General features: G+C 37.7%; 3 protein-coding genes across 5 annotated transcripts; all 3 read left to right on the forward strand.

Moving 5' to 3' along the window:
* Positions 1–526: 526 nt before the first annotated feature.
* On the forward strand, positions 527–2,795 carry LOC133165573 (polyamine-transporting ATPase 13A3-like). 2 transcript variants are annotated; one of them, XM_061295357.1, is made up of 8 exons: positions 527–596; positions 776–949; positions 1,093–1,272; positions 1,361–1,473; positions 1,964–2,047; positions 2,127–2,196; positions 2,267–2,401; positions 2,533–2,795. In XM_061295357.1, the coding sequence occupies exons 1-8, from the start codon at positions 546–548 to the stop codon at positions 2,710–2,712; spliced, it is 987 nt and encodes a 328-aa protein (XP_061151341.1). In that variant the 5' UTR covers positions 527–545; the 3' UTR covers positions 2,713–2,795. The 2 variants fall into 2 exon arrangements, with proteins under 2 accessions (XP_061151341.1, XP_061151342.1); XM_061295358.1 differs by lacking the exons at positions 2,127–2,196; positions 2,533–2,795 and having other exon boundaries at positions 2,267–2,349.
* LOC133165572 (polyamine-transporting ATPase 13A3-like) lies at positions 2,712–10,238 on the forward strand. Of its 2 annotated transcripts, XM_061295355.1 has the most exons (20): positions 2,712–2,950; positions 3,211–3,378; positions 3,459–3,616; positions 3,684–3,872; positions 3,947–4,008; positions 4,191–4,341; positions 4,444–4,753; positions 4,985–5,105; positions 5,745–5,869; positions 5,950–6,107; positions 6,509–6,631; positions 6,726–6,805; positions 6,888–6,930; positions 6,993–7,102; positions 7,204–7,300; positions 7,538–7,610; positions 8,909–9,080; positions 9,815–9,886; positions 9,963–10,026; positions 10,163–10,179. In XM_061295355.1, the coding sequence occupies exons 1-19, from the start codon at positions 2,833–2,835 to the stop codon at positions 9,967–9,969; spliced, it is 2,337 nt and encodes a 778-aa protein (XP_061151339.1). In that variant the 5' UTR covers positions 2,712–2,832; the 3' UTR covers positions 9,970–10,026; positions 10,163–10,179. The 2 variants fall into 2 exon arrangements, with proteins under 2 accessions (XP_061151339.1, XP_061151340.1); XM_061295356.1 differs by lacking the exon at positions 9,815–9,886 and having other exon boundaries at positions 10,163–10,238.
* A 1,333-nt stretch (positions 10,239–11,571) lies between these two features.
* Positions 11,572–26,434, forward strand: LOC133165571 (polyamine-transporting ATPase 13A3-like). The gene is made up of 33 exons (XM_061295354.1): positions 11,572–12,909; positions 14,028–14,098; positions 14,272–14,335; positions 15,099–15,272; positions 15,684–15,857; positions 15,962–16,032; positions 16,391–16,474; positions 16,628–16,697; positions 16,792–16,926; positions 17,093–17,165; positions 17,597–17,728; positions 18,014–18,181; positions 18,297–18,454; positions 18,985–19,173; positions 19,933–19,994; positions 20,290–20,428; positions 20,565–20,642; positions 20,715–20,865; positions 21,022–21,142; positions 21,541–21,665; positions 21,741–21,898; positions 22,318–22,440; positions 22,532–22,611; positions 22,708–22,750; positions 23,469–23,578; positions 23,703–23,799; positions 23,963–24,035; positions 24,136–24,307; positions 24,461–24,642; positions 24,821–24,909; positions 25,271–25,351; positions 25,553–25,639; positions 26,018–26,434. The coding sequence occupies exons 3-33, from the start codon at positions 14,285–14,287 to the stop codon at positions 26,198–26,200; spliced, it is 3,633 nt and encodes a 1,210-aa protein (XP_061151338.1). The 5' UTR covers positions 11,572–12,909; positions 14,028–14,098; positions 14,272–14,284; the 3' UTR covers positions 26,201–26,434.
* The last annotated feature ends 43 nt before the right edge of the window (positions 26,435–26,477 follow it).

Below are 26,477 nucleotides of genomic sequence, written 5' to 3' on the forward strand. Positions count from 1 at the left end.
CAGCAGAAATCTTTTAACTTCTCAGTGAGATTTATAATGTAAAACCAACGTGTTTGTTTTCCAGTCAGTAAAGTAATTATTCACAAAGATGATTTGAATGCATAATAAACTAATTAACTAAACTAATTTAATTTGGTTACTGCCTCCAAGGAATTAAAATTGAATTGATATTTCATGGCAGCGTGAATGCAAGTAAGTGTCACTGAGTTAGTTGTTGCTCTTCTACTTGGAATTTGTGGAGTTTGTTTTCCCCCCCTCTGTAAACTTCCTGATGAACTTTATGCCCGTCATGCAATAGTCAATCCACTCTTTCCTTTATTTTGACCTCCAGTCTGTAATTAGTGTTTGTGTGTATTTTCTACCGTCAAGTAAAACATCAAGAGCCAAAATGTTCAATGTAAAATAAAAGAGGCCACAATATTTGAAAAATTCAGTCAGAATGACATCAACATTTTTTTAACTTTCAGATGAAAATGTGCAAAATGTGTGTCACATTTATGTAATATTTCTCTTTGTGTTTTATAGTGTTTTTTTTTTTTGTCAATATGAAAAGCAGCGAAGGGAAACTCATCAATCAGGGTGTGGCTTATGAGATGGTAATAATCCCTTTCTTTTTAGTTGACATGCTAAAATATTAAATGTATTATTAAAATATTAAATGTATTATTTGCTACATTTATTGAGATAAATAAATTACGTGGCTCTAAAAGGAATCCCTGAGGGACTCCAAAAATCTAAAATGACTGCTCACGACCCTTTCAAATGGTCCCTGCAGGAGGTGTTTGGGTACCGGCCCTGCCTGTGGAAGATGATCCTGGTGGGTGTCGGTGCAGTTTGCTCTGGTGGTCTCCTCCTGCTGCTGCTCTACTGGCTGCCCCAATGGGGCGTCAAAGCGACCTACACAAAGTCCTCACTGAGGGAGGCACAAATACTTCTGCTCAGGACTACGGTATGGGGCGTCCCTAATTCTGAATGTGCCTGTGGGTGAGAAAGAAAACTAAAAAGAGACATGGTGCTCTTTCTTTCTTTAATCCAAATAAATGTGTGACTTGAAGGCTAAGTCAAATAATGCAAATCTGTTTTCATTCACAGGACAAATTCAAACAGTGGACTTGTGTCAAAGTACATGTGATGATGGCGGCAGGGAAGACCCCCTTTGATAATTTCAATCAGCAGTCAACAAATCACCCGCTGAATGGAGATGACCATCAAGGTCCCAAGACTGAACATGAGGAACAAATACGGAAGCTCATCCCTCGCGAGTCTGTCAAGGTACTGTAAAATGAAGTTTGAAACAAGATGACATATTTGACAGAAAGAAAATGATCATGTGACTTTTTACGCTTTGTATGTTTTTAAGTATATGAAGCCAACTACATTACTGACGGCCCCCCTCTCTTCAGTCCACTACTTTACCCACAACAGCATCAAATACTACTGGAATGAAGGGACACAGAACTTTGAACCATTTAAGTACGGGTCCTTAAACAATGTACCGTATTTTCCGGATTATAAGGCGCACCTAAAAACCTAACATTTTCTCAAAAGCCGACAGTGCGCCTTATAGTCCGGTGCGCCTTATATATGGATCAAATTCCTAAATTTAAACTGGCCCAAAGCATTGTGTCATGAAATCAATCTTAAGTGGGCCCCTGAAGACTATGAATCATGAATCAAAAAGGCTATGGATCATTTTTTTGTGATTATAAAGTAATTTGTTGCGTCTGAAGTTGAAATAAAAAAGATAAAATGGAGAATGATTTGATTTGGATTAAAAATCGGACATGATGCATTAATGGTGGGCCTTATAGTCCGGTGCGCCTTATATAAGTACAAAGTTTTAAAATGGGCCATTCATTGAAGGTGCGCCTTATAGTCCAGTGCGCCTTGTAGTCCAGAAAATACGGTAATTATTTTTATTCTGTAGAATGTCAGCGTAAATAAATGTTGGGGGTTCTTTTAGTGGTTTAGAGGACATCAAGGTGAGCTGTGCAGCTATACACAGGGACCACAGCTCTGGACTCCCGAAAACACAACAGCACTACAGGTACCACAATTTCAATTTTAAAATTGTTTAGCAGGTCCATGATGCACATTTCATGACGGGGAATATTCATTGTCAATAGAGCTTTGTTTTTCGGCAAGAACGAGATTGACGTACGCGTGCCATCTTTGTTAAAAATCTTTGTGAAAGAGGTAAGTGTTTGGTTTGAGGAAAATTATTGTTTGTTTAGCTTCGTAATCATTTTTTTCTTCTTCTTTCAAGGTTCTGAATCCATTTTACGTCTTCCAGCTCTTTGCTCTTATTCTGTGGTCCACTCAAGACTCCTACGATTATGCTGCGGCCATGGCATTAATTTTTTTATTTGCAATCGCCTTATCTCTGTACACCATTCGAAAGGTGAGCGAAGACCAATCTGAGGAAATATTTGTGCCGATACATTTGAGTTGAACTTCTGAGTCTTATTGAATTTGAACACCATTAGAACAACCATGTGATCCTTTCTCACCGGTTGTCTGGTCTCATTCTAGCAACACGTGAGGCTGCATGACATGGTGGTGGAACACAGCATGGTGAGAGTGTCTGTGTGCAGAGGAAAAAAAGGCACGCTTTCTGATCAGGAAGTGGAATCTGAAATGCATACAGTACACGCACAAATATTCATGTGCATACTCTCCCACACCCATAAATATGTGCACTGCATATTTTAAATCTTTCATATCAGTGCTTTAATCATTTCCTGCTGTGGATCAGTGTATAGTAAGCATCGCCATGTTTTTGCCATTAATTGCCATTCTCCCCCGCGCCATCTCATAGCCTTTGAGCAAATCATGTCGACTGAGCTCGTGCCTGGTGATGTCATCTCTATTCCGACCAATGGGATGATCATGCCATGTGACGCCGTGCTTCTCTGTGGCACCTGCACAGTAAACGAGAGCATGTTGACAGGTTGACCTTTCTTTTTCTTTTCTTTTTTTTAAGACTTTTTTTTAGTTTTATTGTGTTTCTTTGTATTTATTTAACTGTATTTCTTGAACTGGCAAAAGTGAAACAAAATGAAAAAAAATAATAATCCCACTTTATGTGGACTGGCACTATTTTGGGCGGGGGGCCGCAAATAGCAAAACTCCACTTGTTATGATTGCCATAAAAAGGGGAAAAATGTGAACAAGCCTGGTAAGTAAGTCTTTCTGTGTTGGGATCCACAGGAGAGAGCGTACCTGTTATGAAGACCAGTTTACCAGGTTTTGGCAAGGAGGCAAACAAGATTTATAATTCAGAGGAACACAAGCGACATGCCCTCTTCTGTGGCTCACATGTGATCCAAAGTCATTTCTATGCTGATGAGCCGGTGAAGGCGGTCGTGGTCAGAACCGGTGCGGTCTGATGGTGAAATGTGGTGAAAATGTAGCCTCCCGCTCTTTTGTGCATCATTCTACCTTACATGATCTGACAGGCTTCAGTACACAAAAGGGTCAGCTTGTGCGTTCCATTCTCTACCCGAAACCCACCGACTTCAAACTGCACCGTGATGCCACACAGTTCCTGATGTGTATGGTGGGCTTGGCAATGATTGGCTTCATCTACACCATCACTATCGATGTCCTAAATGAGGTGTCGTATCTAAAAATAGTCCAGTTATTCCGTCTATATGTCCTATTCACATATTCATCCCGTCCAGGTTCATATTCAGGGCATCATCTTCGACACTCTGAATATCGTTATAATCGCTGTGCCCCCGATCTTACCCGTGGCCTTGTCTGCTGGTATCGGGCACGCACAGAGACGCTTGAAGCGTGTCGGCATCTTTTGTCTCAGTCCGCAAAGGATCAACATATGTGGTCAGCTGAACCTGGTCTGCTTTGACAAGGTGGATGTCACCCACAGGCTTTCTGATTTGATGACATATTTGCCTTACATAACACTTTTGTGTCTGTACTTTAGACTGGAACTCTTACTGAGGATAGTTTGGACTTGTGGGGTATTCAGAGAGCTGAAAATGAAATGTAAGTAAGAAAGACTTTTTTTCTCTTGACATTAGTTTCTTGATGCCCCTACTTGTTCAGGATAAAATGAGTCTTGCCGCACAACAGAAAAATTTGACGACAAAATATTAAGAAATGTTTTGTGCATTTTGTCCTTCTAAGTTCTCCTATGAGCATCCTTATAGTCCTCTTGTCCCACACAGTTTCCTACCTCCAGACACCGACGTGTCAACAAAGAATCTGCTCAACACTTGCTTTGCTGCCTGCATGGCAACATGCCACTCACTGACCACCATAGAGGGCAAACTCTTTGGCGACCCTTTGGACCTCAAAGTGTTCAATGCCACAGGCTCGGTAAAGAACACTGTTTGTTTACGCATTCAAGCCTGCCGTGGAGACTCCGTTGCCGCAACCATATTTATTTTGAAAAGCTACATATATTGTTTTTTTTTTCAGATTCTCGATGACGCCAGAAAAGAACATATTGCCCTTTACAAAATCAATATTTCCACTGTTGTGCAACTTCCGCAGCAGGTAATCCATAAGTCAATTCGGAGATTGATGTTATCCTGTATGGCTCTTCCTAAATGTAATATATATACATTCAACTTTCAGTCTGGTGAATTTGGCATTGTGCGCCAGTTCCCCTTCTCCTCAGCATCGCAGAGGATGAGTGTGGTGGTCCGGCAGCTGGGACAAAAACACTTGGATGTCTACCTAAAAGGAGCACCAGAGACTGTGGTTGACCTTTGCAGACCAGACACAGGTCAAACGTGTGTGTGTGCCGAACAGTGGCCATAAAATACACTCTAATCAATTTAAATTGACCATCTCTAAACATTTGAATGCACATTTCCATGTAAATATCCGGATCAGACAATCAACGCTTCTGTGTCTGAAAGCCACTTTGTGTGTATTTCACTTGTCATTAAAACAATTAATATGTTGAGCTCACAAATGACAGACAGGGCTTCTGTGCTTGTGTTTGTCTCCGCAGTCCCACAGAGTTTCAAAGAGACTTTGGAGTCTTACACCCGGCAGGGGTTTAGGGTTATCGCCCTGGCACACCTGCAACTGGAGTCCGAACTCTCCTTGCCACAAATCCATAGCCTCAGCCGGTATGTATTCATGCTTATGTCGAATTTATGGGTGAATACACAAACATCCCATTAGAGTGTCTTTGAACAGATCTTATTTTCAAATGATACTTGTAGTCAACAACAAGTCCAAACACTCTTGGCACAAAGTTTACACTCACCGCAGCCATTGTTGTATTCTTCCATCACGGCACAATCACAGGAACATCCCACCCCAGAATACAAAGATGTTATTTATTTACTTTAAAAATTCTTGCTCCTTCATGCTCTAAGCTTCACTCTGATCTTGGTGACCGTTGTTTTGTTATTTTCTCCTCCACATACATTTAGTTTCAATCTGTTAGATGATCACAATAAATGCAACCAGACATCTCGACAAAATCCACACCTCAGGGAGAGGTTAAGTTTAACCTGAGTTGGTAGTGAACGTTATAGTGTCGATCTTCACCGCATGTAAAAAATGCAAATTGAGTCATTTATTTAGTTTTTTTAAAATGAGTTCGAAATGATATTAAACTGTTTTGGGATCACGGGTTTGTGGTTGAGTTGGTTTTACCTACCCATATAAGCAATTATAGACAATTAGAAGAGGTGCACTATGAATTACTCACTTTTCTGCCAAGTCTTTTTCCCTTTGCATTAATTTTGGTGCCTCAACAGAGAGCAGATAGAAACCGGCATGGACTTCCTTGGTTTGATCATCATGCAGAACAAAATCAAAGAACAGACTAACGGTGTTTTGCTTGATTTAAGACAAGCCAACATTCGAACTTTAATGGTGACAGGTAAAAGGTGTATCTTGCATATTGTTAGGCTGCCAGAGTTTGAAGTTCACATATTTGCCATCACATTTGTGTGCCGTTAGGTGACAACATGTTGACTGCAATATCTGTGGCACGAGACTGTGGGATGATTCAAGCCCATGAGAAAGTTATTATTGCAGATGCTGTGCCTCCGAATGATCAAAACCCTGCTAGTATTATGTGGCGCTACCCGGCGAATCCTGTTCTGAACAATAATCAAGTAAGACCGGCACTAAGAACCGTGTAAATATATATATAAAATTATAGTCTTTAAATTCTTCAGAAAACGCTTCTTTATTCAGATTCATTATATGTTCCCTTCTGAGATGAGTAGAAATCTTTAAAAAAAAAAAAAATCAGAGAAAAATTAGAAAATGTGTAGTTGTCCAGAGATATTTTATAGTGGAACGAGCCCTCCGTGGCCCCCCTCTAGCTCTGCCACTGCATTGTAGTTTTTATGTATTGCATGCTCTGGCTTTTGCCCCCAACTCTTTTTATTGAAAGTGGAGGAATATTCCAAATACATCACCAGATTAATGTGACAATGGTTTTGTATAATTGTTCGAAACAACACATTTGTATCAAACCTGTGTGTGATCTCCTGTTGCTTACTCCATTCAGATGTCTACAATAAGCTTTGCTGGTGAGGGATTACATTGTGAGAAGAACACAGATTATCACTTTGCATTGAGTGGCCAAGCCTTTGCTGTCATCTCTGAGCACTTTCCACAACTTCTTCAGAAGGTATTAAGATACATTTGGCTTGTTTAGTTTTCAATGTTATGGTTTTCACATTGACTGGATGCTGGACTTTGTTTCTTTCCATGGGTCACTTCAGATTCTCCTGGGAGCCACTGTGTTTGCCCGAATGGCTCCAGATCAGAAGACCCAGCTGGTGCAAGCCCTGCAGAACATTGAGTCAGCTTGATTTGTAATTTTTATCAATTACCAAATTTATTTCCATAGTGTTCCATTCTGCATAATATTTTTTACTTTACAGTTACATTGTTGGGATGTGTGGAGATGGTGCTAATGACTGTGGGGTGAGTATGCAAAAACTGATCGGACATCCCAGGTTTTGGGCTAAAGTTTCTTTCTTTTGCAGGCCTTGAAGAAAGCACACAGTGGGATCTCCCTCTCTGAGCTGGAGGCCTCAGCAGCTTCCCCCTTTACCTCCACCGTTCCGAACATCTCTTGTGTGCCTAACCTCATCAGGTTTTGTTTTTGCCTGTCTCGTCTAATTTTGACATCTATGTATGATAGCTTCACAGTAGACCATTTTTGAAAAGTAATTATTTTCCCCTCACTGTCCACAGGGAAGGCCGCGCCGCTCTTGTCACGTCTTTCTGTGTGTTCAAATACATGGCCCTCTTCACCATCATCTTGTTCTGCAGCACAACTCTGCTCTACTCAGTAATTATTCTGCCTCATTTGTAGACGTGGTGATGCATTTTTTCTATAATTCATATAACGGGGAAATATAACTCAAATTATGAATACTCTGCTATGATGCATATTTGTGGGAGTTTTTTCTAATAACAGACAGGAAAGAAATTATTGCAAGTGTCATTTTTGGTTATTATTTCCAATGATATAAAAACAAAAATGTGTACATGCAGATGTGCTGTGTGTCTGATGTGTCTTCCCCAGGTTCTTACAAACTTTGGATTCTACCAGTTCTTATTTATTGACATTGGCGTCACTATCTTTGTTGTCTTTACAAGTGAGTAACAAGCATTCCATTCTCTCTCTCTCTCTCTCTCTCTCTCTCTCTCTCTCTCTCTCTCTCTCTCTCTCTCTCTCTCTCTCTCTCTCTCTCTCTCTCTCTCTCTCTCTCTCTCTCTCTCTCTCTCTCTCTCTCTCTCTCTCTCTCTCTCCTCTCTCTCTCTCTCTCTCTCTCTCTCTGTATATATATATGTATATATATATGTATATATATATATATATATATATATATATATATATATATATATATATATATATATGTATATATATACATATGTGTATATATATATATATATGTATATATGTATATGTATATATATATATCTATATGTAGATATATATATCTATATCTAAACTATATATATATATATCTATATGTACATATAAAGTATACTATATATATTTAAGTACTAAACTATGTGTATATATACTATTATATATATCTATATAATATATTTATATATACTATAATATCTATATACTATATATATACTATTGTATATATATATATATGTATGTACATAAAATAGTATATATAGTATGTATATATATCTATATATATTGTATATATATATATATAAAATATATATATATGTTATGTATATATGTATATATATAATTATATATTTAAGTATTATATATTATATATATGAATATATGTATATATATATATATATATTGTTATTTTATGTATATTATATGTATATATAATATGTATATCTATTTAAATATATGTATATAGTATATATTATATATGTATGTATGTATGTATGTATATATATGTATGTTAAGTGTGTATGTATGTATGTATTAATGTTGTATGTATATGTATGTATGTATGTATATATATGTATGAATGTATGTATATGTATGTATGTATGTATATATATATATGTATGTAGTATGTATGATATTTATATTTATGTATGTATGTATATATATGTAAGTATGTATAATTTATGTATAGTATTCTTTATGTATGTATAATATATGTATGTATGTATATTACTAGTAGCTATGTATTATTATATTATGTATATTAGTATATGTATAGTATGTATTATTTATGTATGTATATTATGTATGTATATTTGATGTATTATATATATATATATATATATATATATATATATATATATATATATATATGTATGTATATATATGTGTGTGTGCAAGCTGATCTAGTCTTGAAATGAGCAGATTGGTCTTGCATAATGAGGCACAATCATTTGACACAAGAGTGCTGAATTTAATGCATAATGCATAATTTTCCAACGGGTTTGTTTTGATTTGTAGTGAGCCTAAACCCAGCGTGGAAGAAGTTGGTGAAGCAAACCCCTGAAACCAGCCTGATTTCCTGCTCAGTGCTCTACTCGCTTATTTCTCAGATCTTCAACTGCCTACTGTTCCAGCTTGTGGCTTTTTTTTTAGTGCAACATCAGAGTTGGTATGAGCCGCCCAAGTCAATGTGAGTAATGTCTCCTATGAGAATTACCAAAGAAAGAAGTGAATCACTTGAACTACAAATGGAATTTGTGCTGTAATTGCTACTGTATACAGTCAATTTTGTGTCAGCATTTTTTAATCCAGTGAGGCGATAATATAAATTATTTTTCTAATAACCCTCATCTTTTAATACTACCCTGGAAAACCAACTTATGACTTGTGCAGTATTTTCTCTTTTATAATTTTGTATTTTAGTATAGAAGATCAAATTGCCAAAATTAAAAGTAAATAAAAATGAAAATGAAAACAAAATGTTTTTTTTTTATAATTGAACACATTTAGGACCGCCCCCTCATTTGAATAACATTTCCTTCCGCATTGCAGGATGAAAATTGCCAGAATAAAAAAAAAAAAATTAAAAGGGAAAACAAGAATGAATACAAAAAATATCATTGAAAATTTTAATCAAAAAAAGATACAAATAAAAACTAAAATTAAAAATAAAAGAAAAAAATATTTAAAAATGAAAATGTGGAAATAAAAAAAAAAAATTTATATACAATTCAACATCAAGTAATTTATATTATAATTTATGTTTTCAATTATATTTTTTCAAATTTCATGTTTTTTTATTTACACATTTTGCATTCTGGCTGTTTCATGCGAAATAAGAAAAGCTATCATGAAAACATACTTGCACACATTCTTTCTTATTTTCTATATTAGATGCGATTAACAAACTCTGTCTCTCCGCAGCCATGATCCCTTCTCCAAGTATGACCCTAACGAACTGTCTAACCTCAGTGTAACGCCACCACCTAAAGAATTGTACGGTGTAAATTACTTGTATGCTGACGTCAGGAACTTTGAAAACACCTCCATCTTCTACGTTTCTGCCTTCCAGTACTTGACTGTAGCAATCATCTTCTGTAAGGGAAAACCTTTTCGACAACCATCCTATAAAAACTGTAAGACAAAAGCAAATACTTTCTTAGTCAGATATGTGGATTTATAACCAGCATATTTGCTTGTAAATAGTTTAAAATGAATCACAGTTATTAATGTTTCATTAACATTTTTTGTACTTTTTTTTTCTATTTTCAGGGGCTTTTATGCAATCTGTCCTTACACAGTATGCTTTTTTCCTGTTCGTTTTGCTTCATCCCATTCCTGCTATTGACGATGTGTTTCAGGTAAATTCAGATGAACCCGTTGTGTTGATTTATTTAGAATTTTTTTTGTGGTTAACATCTCAATTGCAAAAAGCCCGTAGGCATAACATAGGTACACCAGTAATTTATTTTAATCCTGAGCACAATGTAGATATAAAGGGCGTACACAGTGTTAATTTGTGCCACAAATAATTACAAATTGGCAAACAGTTGGGTAAAAAAATATAGCGCACCCTCTCTTATACTAAGAGGAGAAAATAAAGAGAATGAAGGCAGTATTTGTTTAGGCTGCAGATGAGGTACAATGACATTCTGAAAGCTTCCCATTCCAAAATATTATGGTTACTGATAGACATTTGAAAGAAATATATAGACCTTTAAGTGTATTGCAGTGTCTATCAAAGGTGGCCCTTTTGGTTGTATACATAGACCTCCATGTTTTTTTTTAATTCAAATATAACTCCTTACAAGTTTTTAAATCTCGGGCCACATTTTATTTCTGTCATGTCTGATGGCTTTGTACAATCAAACGGATAGATGTGAAATGTATTATTCTAGCAGGTGCACAAAAACTATGTGTTTTTGTCTTTCACTCAGATTGCAGATGTTCCCTACGAATGGCGCATCACGCTGCTCATCATTGCTTTAGTGCATGCTGTTGTGTCTTTCCTACTGGAGGTATGCTCATAAACTCATCTGTTTTCATCATAACCAAAATTCAAAAAGTTGTGCTATTGAGCTAAATTTAACTTGACCTCATCTAAACTTTTGAACGTATCCAAGGACATCTATACTTTTCTATAGTTTCTAATTGGATAATAATTCAATTAAAACGTATTGCACCTAAATCAAATTGATACCTAAATGTTAACATATTAAATGTAAATGCAAATGTACACGAGTTTAAAGTTAAATACAACGTAACTGTAATTGGACAGTAATTCTTTTATTTATCACTAAGAGGACACCCATGTACTCTGATGTCACCAATGACAAGTTTCAATGTTTTATTTAATTTCAAGGCACTAGTGTTCCACTGTAATCTGTCTTGTGAGTACAATATAATTTTTACTGACATTTTTTTCAATGTTCTACCTTCATGCTGAACCTGACCTCAGATTGTGAATAATCGTTGGGGTTGGGCCTACTTCTCCTGGAACTTCTGTTGGAAAAAACGTCACCCAAAGACTAAATACAAGTGTCTGGGTCTGAAGCTGAAAGATGAGGCTTTTTGGCCTCCTGCACCCTCCACCATTGCCTATGCCAACAGCACTCTTCACCTGCACACTTCTGTCTCCCCTTGATTAAAAAAAAAAAAAAACTAAACCAAAAAAAAACCTAAACATTTTCCTTTCATGGAACTTCAAATAAGATCTCAAACAGGAAGCAGCATTATCAACATTACTCCAAATCAATAACTCAAATTAGCAGTTCAAGTAGATTGATTTGCATTACATATTTCATACGTCACTATCATTTTTCTGTAGTTAATAACAGTTTGGTTCTAAATACATTACATATCTATGACACCATTAAGGAATTAAAAGAACAAATCGGACTCATTTGGTCAGTTCTATGACAGCCCTCAAAGTTCAGCCAATCCAAGATTGACCAACTACAAAAAAAAAAAAAACATTGTGCGTGACCTACAGAACCTTTGTGCATACGTGACCCTAACTTGAATGGTTAACTTTTGGATATTGATTTTGCAACAGTAACAATGTCGCATGTACTGACAATTTGTTTTAATTTTTCTTACCTTATCAACTAAATGTAGTCAAATGCTCGTTCTTCAGAGAAGCATTTTTTTTAAATGTGCTTGTCAGTATCTACTAACTGTTAACAGGCCATTAAGACAATTTGCTAGATCAACAATTCATTAGATTAGACATTTGGATGTTTTAGCTGTAAACTACAAAAGTGAATCCACCTTGCCTTTGAGGGAAGTAAGACCAAATATTTTTCACCATTTAAATTATCCTCAATTCTGGGGGGACTTGACAAAAAATGCCTCCAGCAGTGAGCACAAATCGTCCATCCTATACTTTTATTCTCACTTTACAGGTATTTTAATTGTTCTGCCACTACGTGTCGCTGGCATGAATAAAATGAGTAAAATTATTTGTAGTAAATAAATCATTTTCAGAGTGTTCAAGCATAATTGGATCATTTGCTGTGCCGATACAACTGATGATCTGTAAAGGCACATACTTGTTCTAAATCACTGGACTAATGCACCATCTTACATTTCTCGTGGTTCAGGTGAAACGATGACACAACTTTCCTCATTTAAAAGGTTCCTAATTGTTCAACTGGTTTGTTTAGGTGTAGTTTGTATCCTACATAGATAGCTTCGTATTCATTTTCCCACGTTGTTAGTCGTAGATTGCGACAGCAATCGATAACATCAAAATGTACAATCTGTCTATTTCTTATGCAAATTAGCCGATGCTTATCTGATTTTTATCTCACACTCTGAAGAGGCTTGTAAAATATCCGTCGGATGCTTTGTTGTCTTTTCTTTACTTGAATGAGCGTGGGTAAAAAAATAAAAAAGAACATCCTGATTTATGTCTCTTGAAGCATGCAGTGTAAATCCAGCCTTAGAGGTGTGTCCTGATGATTAAATAAGCCAAAATAACCGCAGACGTCGGCCAGAAGAGAAACGTGGAGGCACAGGTAAGCTCATTCAATCCCTTGTATGGAGAAAGAGCTAGCACGGGCCAAATAAACGGTATGTAATATTTACTGAAAGTAATGTTTTATTGTCAAATTCCGCGCATGGTAAGGTACGTTGACGTTTGTGAACTCACTGACGTGTAGTTTTGCTTGTTTGCACATGGAGGTTGTTTCAAGTGTTCACTCATGTTACTTGAAGTGTAAGCAACCTCAAAGCAAAAGTCGGAATTGAATATGTGCACCGCATCTGTGCAAACCATGTCTCGAGAGAAGCACTACTTTGCAAACAAAACTTGAATTCATAATAACGATCGCGTTTTAACAGCAGAGGTAGATATAGCTACAAACTGTACTCAAATAAGAGTAGACCTCCAAATAATTACTCGAATAAAAGCAAAAAATGGTCAAATAAATACTCGAGCACTGAGTAACTGATTTATTTTCAATCCGAGCATGGAACGTCAAGTACAGAAAATATAAATGTGGAATGTGAAAATTGAGAAAGTGACCAACATTATCACTTCAATTAAATTAATAATGCACTAAATCTTGCGATTTTGCAAAACCCATATGGATTAAGGCAAAATCAACCCTAAAAAAATTGTCCCCAACAATTTCAACAAACATTGCAAACAATTATAAAGATAAAAGAACAGACTATAGCTCAAAGTAACAGAGCAGTACTTTGATTTGATTAAAATGATGCAGTGAAACTACTCTGACAAATATACTTCAGTAAATGTAGCACATGACGTTACTACCTGCCTCTGATAAACAGACAAAATTTTAATGTTAAGTCACAAGCAGGCCAGGCAAAATGATTCACAATGTAAGTAAAAATCTTGGGAAACAACTGCTGATGTATTTTCTTCTTATTTATTTTTTTTAATCTATTTTTTATTTTAAAGAAAATGGTCTATTTTCAGTGTATGGTACTCAACACAAAAGAGTGCATGCACCTAGGTGTTCTTTATATAATTTATATTTATTTATAAATGTAATATATAATCTCTGAGGATATTCTGACCGACATTGATGAATTGTTTTTGGCATTGAAATATATTCAAGGTGAATAATGTCAAAGTGGCCTTTGAGTTCTTTAATTTTTCTGTATGCAGCCCTTGGAAGAAAAAGTTTGGACACCCCTGCTGTATAGGAATCAGAATGTGTGAAGCCTCTTTTCACTAAAGTAAGCAAAAAATTAAGTCATAATTACAGGAAAAAAACACTTTTAGATCATGCATTATAAGGATTCCAATGGAAAAAAAGTGCAGTATATTCTTTTAACTAGTGAAAACAGCTTGTCTTCTTTCTGAGGTGCTTTAGAACAGGAGACCAAATTCCCTTGTATTTTTGTTCCAGTTTTTTTGCCAGCATGGAGACCAGAGAAATGAAGTTCATCAATGAAGGCCTGGAGGATGAGATGGTAATCGTCCCGATCTATTTATCCATGCGGCATACCTATCAGTAATGTGTTGTAGGATTTACATGCTTATTGTGGATTTAGACCGAGCTGGCTAACTTGGTTTATTCATTAGGTTTGGTTTTCTGTCATGATATAGCCATAGCTGCTGAACTGGCAAACACTGAAATGAAATTATATTGGTTTGTGAATGGCTGAGGAACCAAAACGGAAATGCTTTGTCTTTTTGTGTTTCAATGGGCGTGTTCGTTAATTTTATTCATTAGGTTTGGTTTTCTGTCATGATATAGCCATAGCTGCTGAACTGGCAAACACTGAAATGAAATTATATTGGTTTGTGAATGGCTGAGGAACCAAAACGGAAATGCTTTGTCTTTTTGTGTTTCAATGGGCGTGTTCGTTAATTTACTGTAACGTCCATTCACGACTCTGAGAGTGGGTGTGTTCAGGGAGGCACAGCACGCTCCGCTTAATGGCATATTTGCGTTAGCCTATGCGAAACCACAACCTACGTATGTGCTCGTAGTAAAATAAAAGATCGCTCTGAGATATTTGTTATTCGTGGTAGGGGTTTTCCCTTTATCCACGGAGAAAACTTGGGCAAATGATACAAATGAAGTGTTCCTAAAACAGATCTTTGAGGAACGCCAAGGTATTTACACAATATTTAAGGAAAATAATTATTCACCGGACAATGCAGTCTATTGATATTCAATTTAAATTTTCTAAAGAGTTGAATGTATAAAATATTTCTTTGGGATTGCAGGAGGTGTGGGGTTACCGACCCTGCCCGTGGAAAATGATCCTGGTGGGTGTTGGTACCGTTTGCTCTGGTGGTCTCCTGCTACTCCTGCTCTACTGGCTCCCTGAATGGGAGGTCAAAGCCACCTGCACGCTCAGCTCACTGAGCGAAGCACACACTCTGCTACTCAGGACCACGGTAGGCGTTGACAAAGTCTAAACATTCCTATTTGTTCTGTTTAGCCTGTGTGGGTTTCGCACCACTTGATGACTGAATCTTTAATTATTGGTGCACAGTAGCTGAAAAATGCTGCACACCAAGTGAGTCATAGGTAAAATATGCCGGGATGACAGATTTAGCTGATGCCTCTAAGTCATAGTGGAGCTTCTAGTTTGCCTCAAGATAGGGAGGAGTAATTGGTCTGTTCCATGTACGTAGGTATGCACTCGGGAAGTCAAGTCAAAAATGTTCTTGATAGTAATGGTTTATGTGGCCCTACTAATCAAAAAGTAACTTTTTTTTTAAAAAAAAGATAAAGATAGATAAAGATAAAATTATGATGTTTAAAAAATACAATTAAATTCATGTTCGGCTTCATTGCTTTCACAGGATGATTTTAGGCAGTGGACTCGTGCCAAAGTACGTGTGATGTTGTCTCCAGGAAAGACCCCCTTCGATAGTGTGGATGATCAGTCCATGGCTCACTTGCTGAATGGCCACCACCTCATTGCTGAAGAGAAGGAGCAAAATGAGAAATTCTACCTCAGACAGTCTGCTAACATTGTGAGAACTCCACAATTTTTTTTTCTCTTTTTCTTTTTCTTTTCAAAATAATACATCAGCCCAGATTGTGACCCAGATTCCTTTTCGCTCTGTCGTCTTTGCAGATTCGCTACTTTACTCACCACAGCATCAAATACTACTGGAATGAAGGGACACAGGACTTTGAAACATTCACGTAAAAACACTGTCCTATTTGCTATTATTTTGTTAAGTACCACCACATAAAATACTCTGCTTTCCAAGCATTACCATTATGTCCAAGATTAAATGTATTTAATATATTTAGAAAATAAATCTCTAAGTACACTTAACAGTCTTTCAAAGTTAAATACAACTAAACTGTACATACTAGTGTAATATATTTAGAAAATAAATCTCTAAGTACATTTAACAGTCTTTCAAAGTTAAATACAACTAAACTGTACATACTAGTGTAATTAGTTTGTGTACCACGAGGGGTATGCCAGCACATTTTGAGAATCACTGATCTATGGATTCAGTGAAAGCAAAAATAACATTTAAGTGATTTTTAGGGGCTTGGAGCACTTAAAGGTGAACTGTGCAGCCATTTACAGAGACCACAGCTATGGACTCACAAAAACAATACAGGACTACAGGTACCAATAATCAAGATTTTTCCAAATTTGTTTTTGTTCAATAATTTTACACTGTACAATATTATACAAAAGGCAACATATGCAGGGATGACACTTTGCTTTTTTGTCTTCAAGAACGGTTCTCTGAACTAATCCTTTGCTTGTTGTCAACAGAGCTATGTTTTTCGGCAAGAATGAGATTGACGTACGAGTTCCAACTATCTTTAAACTCTTTGTAAAAGAGGTATGTTTTGGGGATCAGAAACAAACATTTGTTTTATCGTTTATTTCAGCCTCTTGATTTTTGATCGTTTATTTTTCATTTTTCACCCCTCAAGGTCTTGAACCCATTTTACATCTTCCAGCTCTTTGCCATTGTTCTGTGGGCTGTTCAGGAATATTTCCATTATTCCCTCAGCATGTTAATTTTATCTTTACTTTTAATAGCTGCTTCTTTGTACACCATACGAAAGGTGAGTATAGATGAACCATTTGTTTTATGCTCATCCTGTGTATCTTTTGGGATCACTTCAACGTAACATAATACCGTAGTCAAGCGACCCTTTCCATACTGTCTATGGCTTCGACCCGTTTTCAGTTCTCGAATTCTTAAATCTTTTCTCACCACTCTCATTCCAGCAATACAGGAAACTTCATAACTTGGTGGTTTCACACAGTATGATGGGAGTTTCAGTGTGCAGAAGAAATGAAGGCACGTTTTCCATTCAAGCCCCTAATTCTGTTTTGAAATAACATCTGTGTGTTTTTAAATACAGTGGTAGCTTGACTTATAAGTTATTGGAGGTATGAGCTGTCGCTTAGTCGATTTATTTTTGGGCCAAAATGTAAGTTACAAACAAGACCCAGATACGCCACCGCTTGAGTGAATTAAAAACGTCGGCCAAACGCATTATGAGTTGAAGCTGCTGTCATCCACAACTTACACCCAAATGCTCACACGCTCTATTTTTTTTTTTAGCTTTTTTGCTCTTATATTTGATTAATGGCATTTCAATTCATTACATGTAAATTTTATCTGAGTGAATAAAGTCAAGGTACCATTGTAGTAACATTCCCTGTAATATCAAGCTTCAATATAATTATCAGGAACTATATGTGGCCACTTTTCAAACTTGATCCCAGATACTGAACAAGTCATGTCGACTGAGCTCGTGCCTGGTGATGTCATCGCGATTCCATCCAATGGGATGATCATGCCGTGTGACGCCGTGCTCATCAGTGGCACCTGCATTGTGAACGAAAGCATGTTGACAGGTTGGCCTTCCGCATACGGTTTCTGTCACGTCGCAATTAACGAAATGATTACAACCGCAACAACATGAAAATTTGCCATGTACGTCATCTGCAACGCTTCAAAATGAATTTGACCTGTGAAAAACATAAACATTTGAAGTCTCGAGACTTCTGAGACGACACACACTTTATTCAGTTAATAAACCGTTTCATGAAGTTCCTTGTAAAGATCTCCCAACATGAAACAACATCTTCAGACTGTTCTCATGAACACGTTTGACTTTGGAATTTTGTCTGGATTTCCAGGGGAGAGCGTACCTGTTACTAAGACCAGTTTGCCAAGTTCAGGCGATGACGCAGAGAGGATCTACTCTACAGAGGAACACAAGCGACACACCCTTTTCTGTGGCTCACATGTGATCCAAAGCCGTTACTATGCTGACGAGCTGGTGAAGGTGATTGTGGTCAGAACAGGTGAGGACTCCTGAATTTCTGAAATGTTGTAACCCAAGTGATGATCATACCAGATGATGAAATGAAACATCCTTCAACTGTTTTGCCTTAGTAATAATGTGAATATGCTCAACAGGCTTTAAGACGGAAAAGGGCCAGCTCGTGCGCTCCATCCTCTACCCTAAACCCACCAACTTCAAACTGCACCGTGATGCTACACAGTTCCTAATCTGTATGGCGGTGTTGGGAGTGCTTGGTTTCTTCTACGCCATCGTTGTTGATGTCCTATTGGGGGTATCACTTTTCAGCTCTCTACTTTGCATCATGGCGTTACATGTAATCCCGGGTGGCCGAAGCTTTGGCCTTCGATTGAGAAAACAGGGTAAATGGCATGATGCATGATTTTAGTCTCCTTCACTACTGCCATAGTTTGAATTACTCCAAGACAACCTGCCCCGGGGCATTTTATACACACCAGTGGGAAAATGTCTTCCACAAACACGAGGATGGTTTGGTTATGAGCCTGTAGAAGTTGCGGCAGTGCCCCCAGGCAGTTTTGCAATCTCCAACATTCTCTTCATGTACACAGGTTCTGCTGATTTGATTCTGATACTTTTTTCAGTGGAAAAAAAATCCTTCTGAGCTATACTGTATCCGGAGGTGGAACCTCAAACTCAACAAGCTTTTATATCGTTGCAGTTTGCAAGTTACTTTTCTGTGACCCGGAACTACCATCACGCCATGTTGTTTACAAACGTTAGGAAAAGATCCATCTATCAAGTGAGATGTGTTATATTGGTGGTTTCTTTTTGCATCCTTACCAGGTTTCTGTCCAGGCTGTCATCTACGACGCTCTGAATATTACTCTTATTGCTGTGCCCCCGATCATACCCGTAGCCTTGACCGCCGGTCTTGTGCACACGCAGCGACGCTTGAAGCGAGACGGCATCTTTTGTATCAGTCCGCAGAGGATCAACATCTCAGGTCAGCTGAACCTGGTCTGCTTTGATAAGGTGGGTCTAATCCACAGCTTTTGCTTCATTATATTAGTGTTTTTATTTTATTTTTTATTATTATTATTTATATTATTATTATTTATTTCTGTACAAAACAAATGTCCATCCTGAAATCTCAGCCCAAAGCGCACTGTTCTGAAATTGTGAGTGTACTAGAGTGTCTGAGTAAATCAGTCCTTGGTCATCGAGGTCATGTAAGAAAACTTCAGTTATTTTGGTTGTGTGAAGCACATTGGCTTGTTTATGACACGCTTATGAAATATGCTTTAAAGTGCAAAGTGCCTTTCTTAAAAGTATTTACTAGGAATTGCATTTAATAACTCAAAAATTACATTGATACTCTGATTATCCGTTATTATACTACGCATAACCGTTTTCCCCGTCTGACTGGTTTGTGCCAAAACCATTTTCTAAAAATCCTTTTAGAATAGGATATTGTCTGTAGCTGCTAACAAGGAGCCCTTTTGGTGAACAAAAACATTCATTCAACCCTTCACCAACCGCGCCTAGTGACAACACCAACAAATGTCATGTTAGCACCCCCACACCCACCAGAGACACAAATAGGACTCCACACCCATAAACGTATGTGAGAAACCTTTTGTATGGAATTTAAAACTATGCATAACCAGTTGCCTTATCTTAATAGGACTAGGATGTTCTGAGCTTGTTCAAATAATTTTGTATGTCTAATGAGTAAATGTCAATCTAATTTGAAATCCTTACTCCAATTCTTTTTTTTATTTATTTTTTTAGACAGGCACTCTCACTGAAGACTGTTTAGACGTATGGGGTGTTCAGAGAGCTGAAGCTGGCATGTAAGTCATTTAACCATTTTGGACTCACCAAGTCCTCATTTAAAGCTTTATGATTATGATTGAAATAAAAACTGGTGCCCTTCATGTTGCCTGATAGCTGGTGGACTTTAAGTCTTGCTATCGCAAAATTTATGTTCATGACCAAAATCTGTACAACTCTGACATAATGAGGTAGACAGGCAAAGGCTGCATTCAATACAGAAATGTATCACCTCAAAATGTCAAACAAGCAAAACAAATCTTTCCCATTTGAATTCTCAACTTTAAACTAATTCATTGCTTCATTGTCTCACAGTTTTTCAGCTCCAGACATTGAGATATCTACAAAGACTAATTTTGCTGCCTGCATGGCAACTTGCCACACCTTGATCACCATAGAAGGAAAACTCTGTGGGGACCCTTTAGACATCAAGGTGTTCAGCGCCACGGGCTCGGTAAGGACCACTGGGAATTTACATGTAAAGGTTTCTCTTCCCATGAGAATGCCGTTACAATGAGTACATTATAGAAGAATAGGCTTCATATTTTAAAGTCAAGTTTAAAATTCAACTATACATTTTGTTTGATCAGATTCTTGAGGAGGCAACCGAATACCACACTGCACTTTACAATGCCAGAATTTCCTCTGTTATTCAATTCCCGGATCAGGTAATCCTTAAACTCGATAGTTTAATCAAGTAAAAGTACAACTCCTAAAGTCTTTTTTTTTTTACCTTTCAGTCCAGTGAGTTCGGCATTGTGCGCCAGTTTCCTTTCTCCTCGGCGCTGCAGAGAATGTGTGTGGTCGTCCGGCAACTGGGACAAAAACATTTTGACGTCTATCTGAAAGGAGCACCAGAGACTGTGGCTAATCTCTGCAAACCACACACAGGTCGGACGTGTGTCCATGGACATTTTAAGTAATTCAGTCTGACCAAAGTCTATCAATTTTCCAATGGGTGACATTTTGAGTATGCCCTCATTCATTTAGTCAAGATCCCCTCTATAGAAATATGAATATACAACGTGCTTGTATTTGTCTCCGCAGTCCCACAAAGTTTCACAGAGATTCTTGAGGTTTACACACGACAAGGGTTCAGGGTTATTGCCTTGGCCCGTAACCAGCTAGAGTCTGAACTCTCCTGGCTCAAAGTCCAGAGCCTAAGCCGGTATGCATTCATCTATTTATAGATTTATTGCAGAATAATCCCACACTAAGATGTTAGTTTTTAGTCTGATTTCTGGTGGCCACATATAGTTGTTTTAAAATATAGTTTTTGTCTGCTTAAAATATCAGTCTGACACTAATAATGCACTTACATGTCTAAAAAAAAACAACCGTTGATGCATTTAAAATTTAAATGGGAAAAAAAAGTGCGTATCCACTCATCTTACATTCCAAAGTTATACCATTGCAAGGTAGCACCCAAACATTGCTTCATAAAATAATTTTCCATTTTATTTGCGTTTGTGTGTGGAATTTCCATCTCTTTGAGAATTTTCCTTCTGGAGAGAAGATGAAGGTAAACATGTTTGACTTCAGTCTGTTTCTCATTGGTGTTAACAGAGAGCAGATAGAAACCGATATGGACTTCCTTGGTTTGATCATCATGCAGAATAAAATCAAAGAACAGACTGCTGACGTTTTGCTTGAGTTAAGACGAGCCAACATTCGAACTTTAATGGTGACAGGTAAACACTGTAAATTTCTTATCGGGTCATCAATATATAAAATTCACACATTTGACTATTTTTGTGTGATGTCAGGTGACAACATGTTGACAGCAATATCAGTGGCTCGAGACTGCGGAATGATTCCAGACCATGAGAAAGTCATTATTGCAGATGCAGTGTCTCCGAATGATCAAAATCCCGCCAAGATCACGTGGCGCTACTGCAAGAGCCCAGTTCAGATAAACAATCAGGTAAAACAGGGATGTTATGCTGAAAATAGAATTATTGTTGATGTTTGCCAAATCCAAAAAAGGAACTTAATATTAAGAAAACATCAAATCAAAAGCATGACAAATTAATGTTGTAGTTGTGTTGAATTGAAAGAAATCCAGTATGTGGTATTTGATCTGTCAGGTTGTTCAGGCTTGCGCAAACTCGTTATGTGACCTCGAGGCGCACTGGTTCCTCCTGTTACTTTTATGTAGCTCCTAAAAGTGGCTCCACTTTATATGACTCAAAAGCAAGTACATGCACAGACCTGTGTAGTTTGCAAATGAACCTAATAGTCTCCAACCAAATGTACATTTTTTGTTAAAATCCTTTTCTTTAAAAGTCTCCGGAAATTATAATAACTTTTTTTGTGCTTCTTTAATTTTCCGCTCCAATTAAGACTACTAAGATCCCTTTTTCTGGTGACGGGGTGTGCAGTAACAATGACCCTGGCTATCACTTTGCTGTGAGTGGCCAATCCTTCAATGTCATCACTGAACACTTTCCAACACTTTTCCAAAAGGTATGAAGATACCAATTAGCTAACTGTGTTCAGTGTCTTGCCATAACAAACTGGGTGTAATTTGTTGTCCTTCCTCACGGGGGCGCTTTAGTTCCTCCTGAGAGCCAGCGTGTTTGCTCGCATGACTCCGGACCAGAAGACTCAGCTGGTGCAAGCCCTGCAGAGTATCGAGTCAGATTATTTATGAATTTTCACACACTATCTGTGTTCTTCATTTGGTTTTAGCAAATAATGTTATCTTTACTGTTTTTTTTTTTTACCTTGCAGTTACACTGTTGGGATGTGTGGGGATGGTGCAAATGACTGTGGGGTAAGTATCTGCAGATCTGTATTTGCAAATCACATTTTATACGTGGTTCACAAATTATTCACAATATTTTTGTAAAGCAGAATATTACTTGATTTGAGTTTAGCTGTAGTAATGCGCTTTGGTTAGTTTTATGCAAATAGACTTTAGTCCAGCGGCTTGGTGTCGCACTGGGTAGCATGTCCGCCTCACAGTTAGGAGGGTGCGGGTTCGATTCCACCTCCGGCCCTCCCTGTGCGGAGTATGCATGTTCTCCCCGGGCCCGTGTGGGTTTTCTCCAGGCACTCCCGTTTCCTCCCACATCCCAAAAACATGCTTGGTAGGCCGATTGAAGACTCCAAATTGTCCCTAGGTGTGAATGCGAGACGCAAATGGTTGTTTGTCTCTGTGTGCCCTGCGATCGGCTGGGAACCGGTTTGGTGAGTCCCCCGCCTACTGCCCGATTACGGCTGGGATAGACTCCAGCACTCCCGCGACCCCCGTGGGGACTAAGCAGTTCAGAAAATGGATGGATGGATGGATGGATGGACTTTAGTCCTGTCATTTGGTGGTATCCATGCTAAAGAGATTTTTTTTTTTTTTAAATCTGATGTATTGGCTTTTGCCATAATTGTGTATAATTAAAGTGTTCTTTCAATTGGGTGAAAAGTAAATGATGTGAGTTATTCACCATGAAATTGTTGAATTCATTCCTCTGAATTGTTATTTCATTCTCTTGCAGGCACTGAAGAAAGCTCACAGCGGGATCTCTCTTTCTGAGCTGGAGGCCTCTGTGGCTTCTCCCTTCACCTCCTCCATCCCAAACATCTCCTGCATTACCAACCTCATCAGGTAGCTTGCAACTGGACAACAATTTGACCTTTCAGTGTCAAATCTCACTTGTCATGCATAATGCACATTGACATGGCGGTAATAGTGGAACTTTTAATTTTTTTGGGTGCCTCACTGTCCATAGGCAAGGCCGTGGTGCTCTAGTCACAACTTTCTGCGTGTTCAAATTCATGTCCCTCTTCAGCTTCATTATGTTCTGTGGAGTCATTCTGCTTTACACGGTAACTATTCTGAAATATAAATATGAAAATACATTAAGAGGCAGTGCTTGGTTTCATTAATTATATTAAAAGTGAGTTTTATTATAAAGTACTGGGCAGGATGACCAAGAAAAAGGGGACGTAAAATACTGGACTGATGTTGACAGTACTGCATCCTCTTTAGGTTCTCAGCAATTTCGGAGACTGGCAGTACCTCTTAACTGATTCTGTGATGCTTGCTCTAATCATCCTTACCAGTGAGTAATACTAAGTCGTGGACGGTCATCGAGCGGTCTAATCAAGATGTGCATTTTGTGATGATACAACTCAGGTTCTTGATCTGGCATCTCATTTTAGTGAGTCTGAACCCAGCGTGGAAGAAGTTGGTGCGACGCACCCCCCCAACCAGTCTGATGTCCATCCCTGTGCTATCGTCAATTTTGTTTCAGATAGTCAACTGTCTACTCTTTCAGATCTTTACTTTTTTCTTGGTGCGACAACAGAGTTGGTATCGGACTCCTCAGGAAATGTGAGTGTCACCTTGTACAGTATTTAAACATTCCTGATTATTAGCCACAGTCTCTAAAAGATTGAAGTCATTTTTAACTATTGATATGTAGTTTGCGTGTTATTAAAATAAAGGCGTGCTTTATAATTTGACAAACTTTTTTCTCTGTCACAGTCAATGCAATGACTCCAGTTTCAGTGACACCTGCAGCCTCAACCAAACCAGAGATGGAGCCTTATATATCATAAAGAACTTTGAAAACACCTCCCTCTTCTACGTTTCTGCATTCCAGTACTTGATTGTTGCGATTGTATTCGCAAAAGGAAAACCCTTCAGACAACCAAGCTATAAAAACTGTAAGATAGTTTGCAGAGAAGCAAAATTGTTTTCAACATAGTTTTGCTCACCATCATTTTTACCCTTGTAGTTAATTCAAATCAAAGTGTATTCAAAACCATGTTTATCTAATTGAGTTATAGTTTCTAGTAGGACCTTTTTGTTTATTGTAGTCTGACTTTTTTTTTTAAATTTCAGGGTCATTCGTGTTAACCTGCACTCTTCTGTACACTTTTATCCTCTTCATCATGCTGTATCCCATTCCTGCTGTTGATGAGGTCATGGAGGTGAATCTTGTTTTCTTTTATCTATTGGCTGGCTATCAGTGGGGACATACTTGACTCAATAACACCACTATCACATTTCAATGAAAAAAAACAAAAACATCAAGAGTATACCTATGGGCAATGAACCCTGGAGTTCCCCAGAGGTCAATCCTGGGACCCTTGGTTTTTTTGACATAATGTCTAGCTTTTCTGGTAATGTCATCTTAGAATTAGTTGTTGTTTTTTTGTTTTGTTTTTAGTATGTCCAACAACCAGTCATGTTCTCTTGCTTTTTGTGGCCATTTTGTGATAAACTGATACCGATACAAGTATGAAACTGTAAACATTTCTCTGCCCATCCTGTTTCTCTTCCTTCCCTCAGATCGCGGATGTTCCCTACAACTGGCGCATTATGCTGCTCATTATTATTTTAGCGCACGCTGTTCTGTCTTTCATCCTCGAGGTATGCTCATACGCTCACATCTCCCTCTGGATGCCTTTTTATAATCCAATTTGAAAATACCAATTTATATTCTGTTTGCACAATGATTGTTCCTTGACTACTTCATGCTTTCTAATCAATTGAGAAATAGTCCTGATTGTGCATGTGTGGGTCTGCGAATCAATAAGGTAGAGTCCTCTGATCGCTGCAAATGTTTCCTAGAATTTGATCCTTGACACTCTGTGGAAGTTTTTTCCAACTAATCCGGGTGTAAAGTGGACCAGCAAATACACAAGTAACACAACACAGGTTGGCAGGATTTTGATTTTTGATTCTGTCTAGTATATCCTCATGCCTACTCTTACATTGATGTTGTTTTCCATAATATTTGAATTAATTTTGATGCACATATAAATTGTGAAGCCAAAATGTCATCGCTGTTGGGAAACAAAATAGTCAATTTAATATTTTTTTTACAAATTGATGGACATGATTGTGTTGTGGTAATATTAGTTTATAATAGATAGCAATAATAGATATAACACCTACTAGTCATTTTTTAGATATGAGTATTCAACAATTCGACAATGACAATATGCAACACTCACCGCCCAAAACATCTTTGACAAATGTACCCTCTATTGACACACTTTTTATGTTCTATCTTCACGCTGAACCTCATCTCAGATGGCGAATCAACATTGGGGCTTGGCCTTCCTCTCCAGGATCCTTTGTCGTAAAAACCGGCCCCCAAAGACTAAACACAAGTATCTGGCAATGAAGCTGCAAGAGGAGATCGACTGGCCTCCTGCACCTTCAAGCATCACCTATGCTGGAACACCTCAGTACCACTTATCGGTCCCATTTTGACACTAAGAATGACAGAATATCCTTAAACACAGGCCTCGCCTCTACTGGATGGATGGATGGATGGATGGATGGATGGATGGATGGATGGATGGATGGATGGATGGATGGATGGATTCAGTAAATAGGGGAAAAAATAAGTTAACTGAACATTTAAGGACTTTTTCTGTGATTTCAGGCTATCCCTGAACCCCCTGACTTGATTTAGACTTTTTACATTAAAAGACATTGTATCAATTTCATAGTTGATTGAAGTTGTTTTTTGAAGAAACAAATGTGA

Source organism: Syngnathus typhle, linkage group LG13 (assembly GCF_033458585.1).
Source record: "Syngnathus typhle isolate RoL2023-S1 ecotype Sweden linkage group LG13, RoL_Styp_1.0, whole genome shotgun sequence".
In the NCBI taxonomy this organism is placed as follows: domain Eukaryota; kingdom Metazoa; phylum Chordata; class Actinopteri; order Syngnathiformes; family Syngnathidae; genus Syngnathus; species Syngnathus typhle.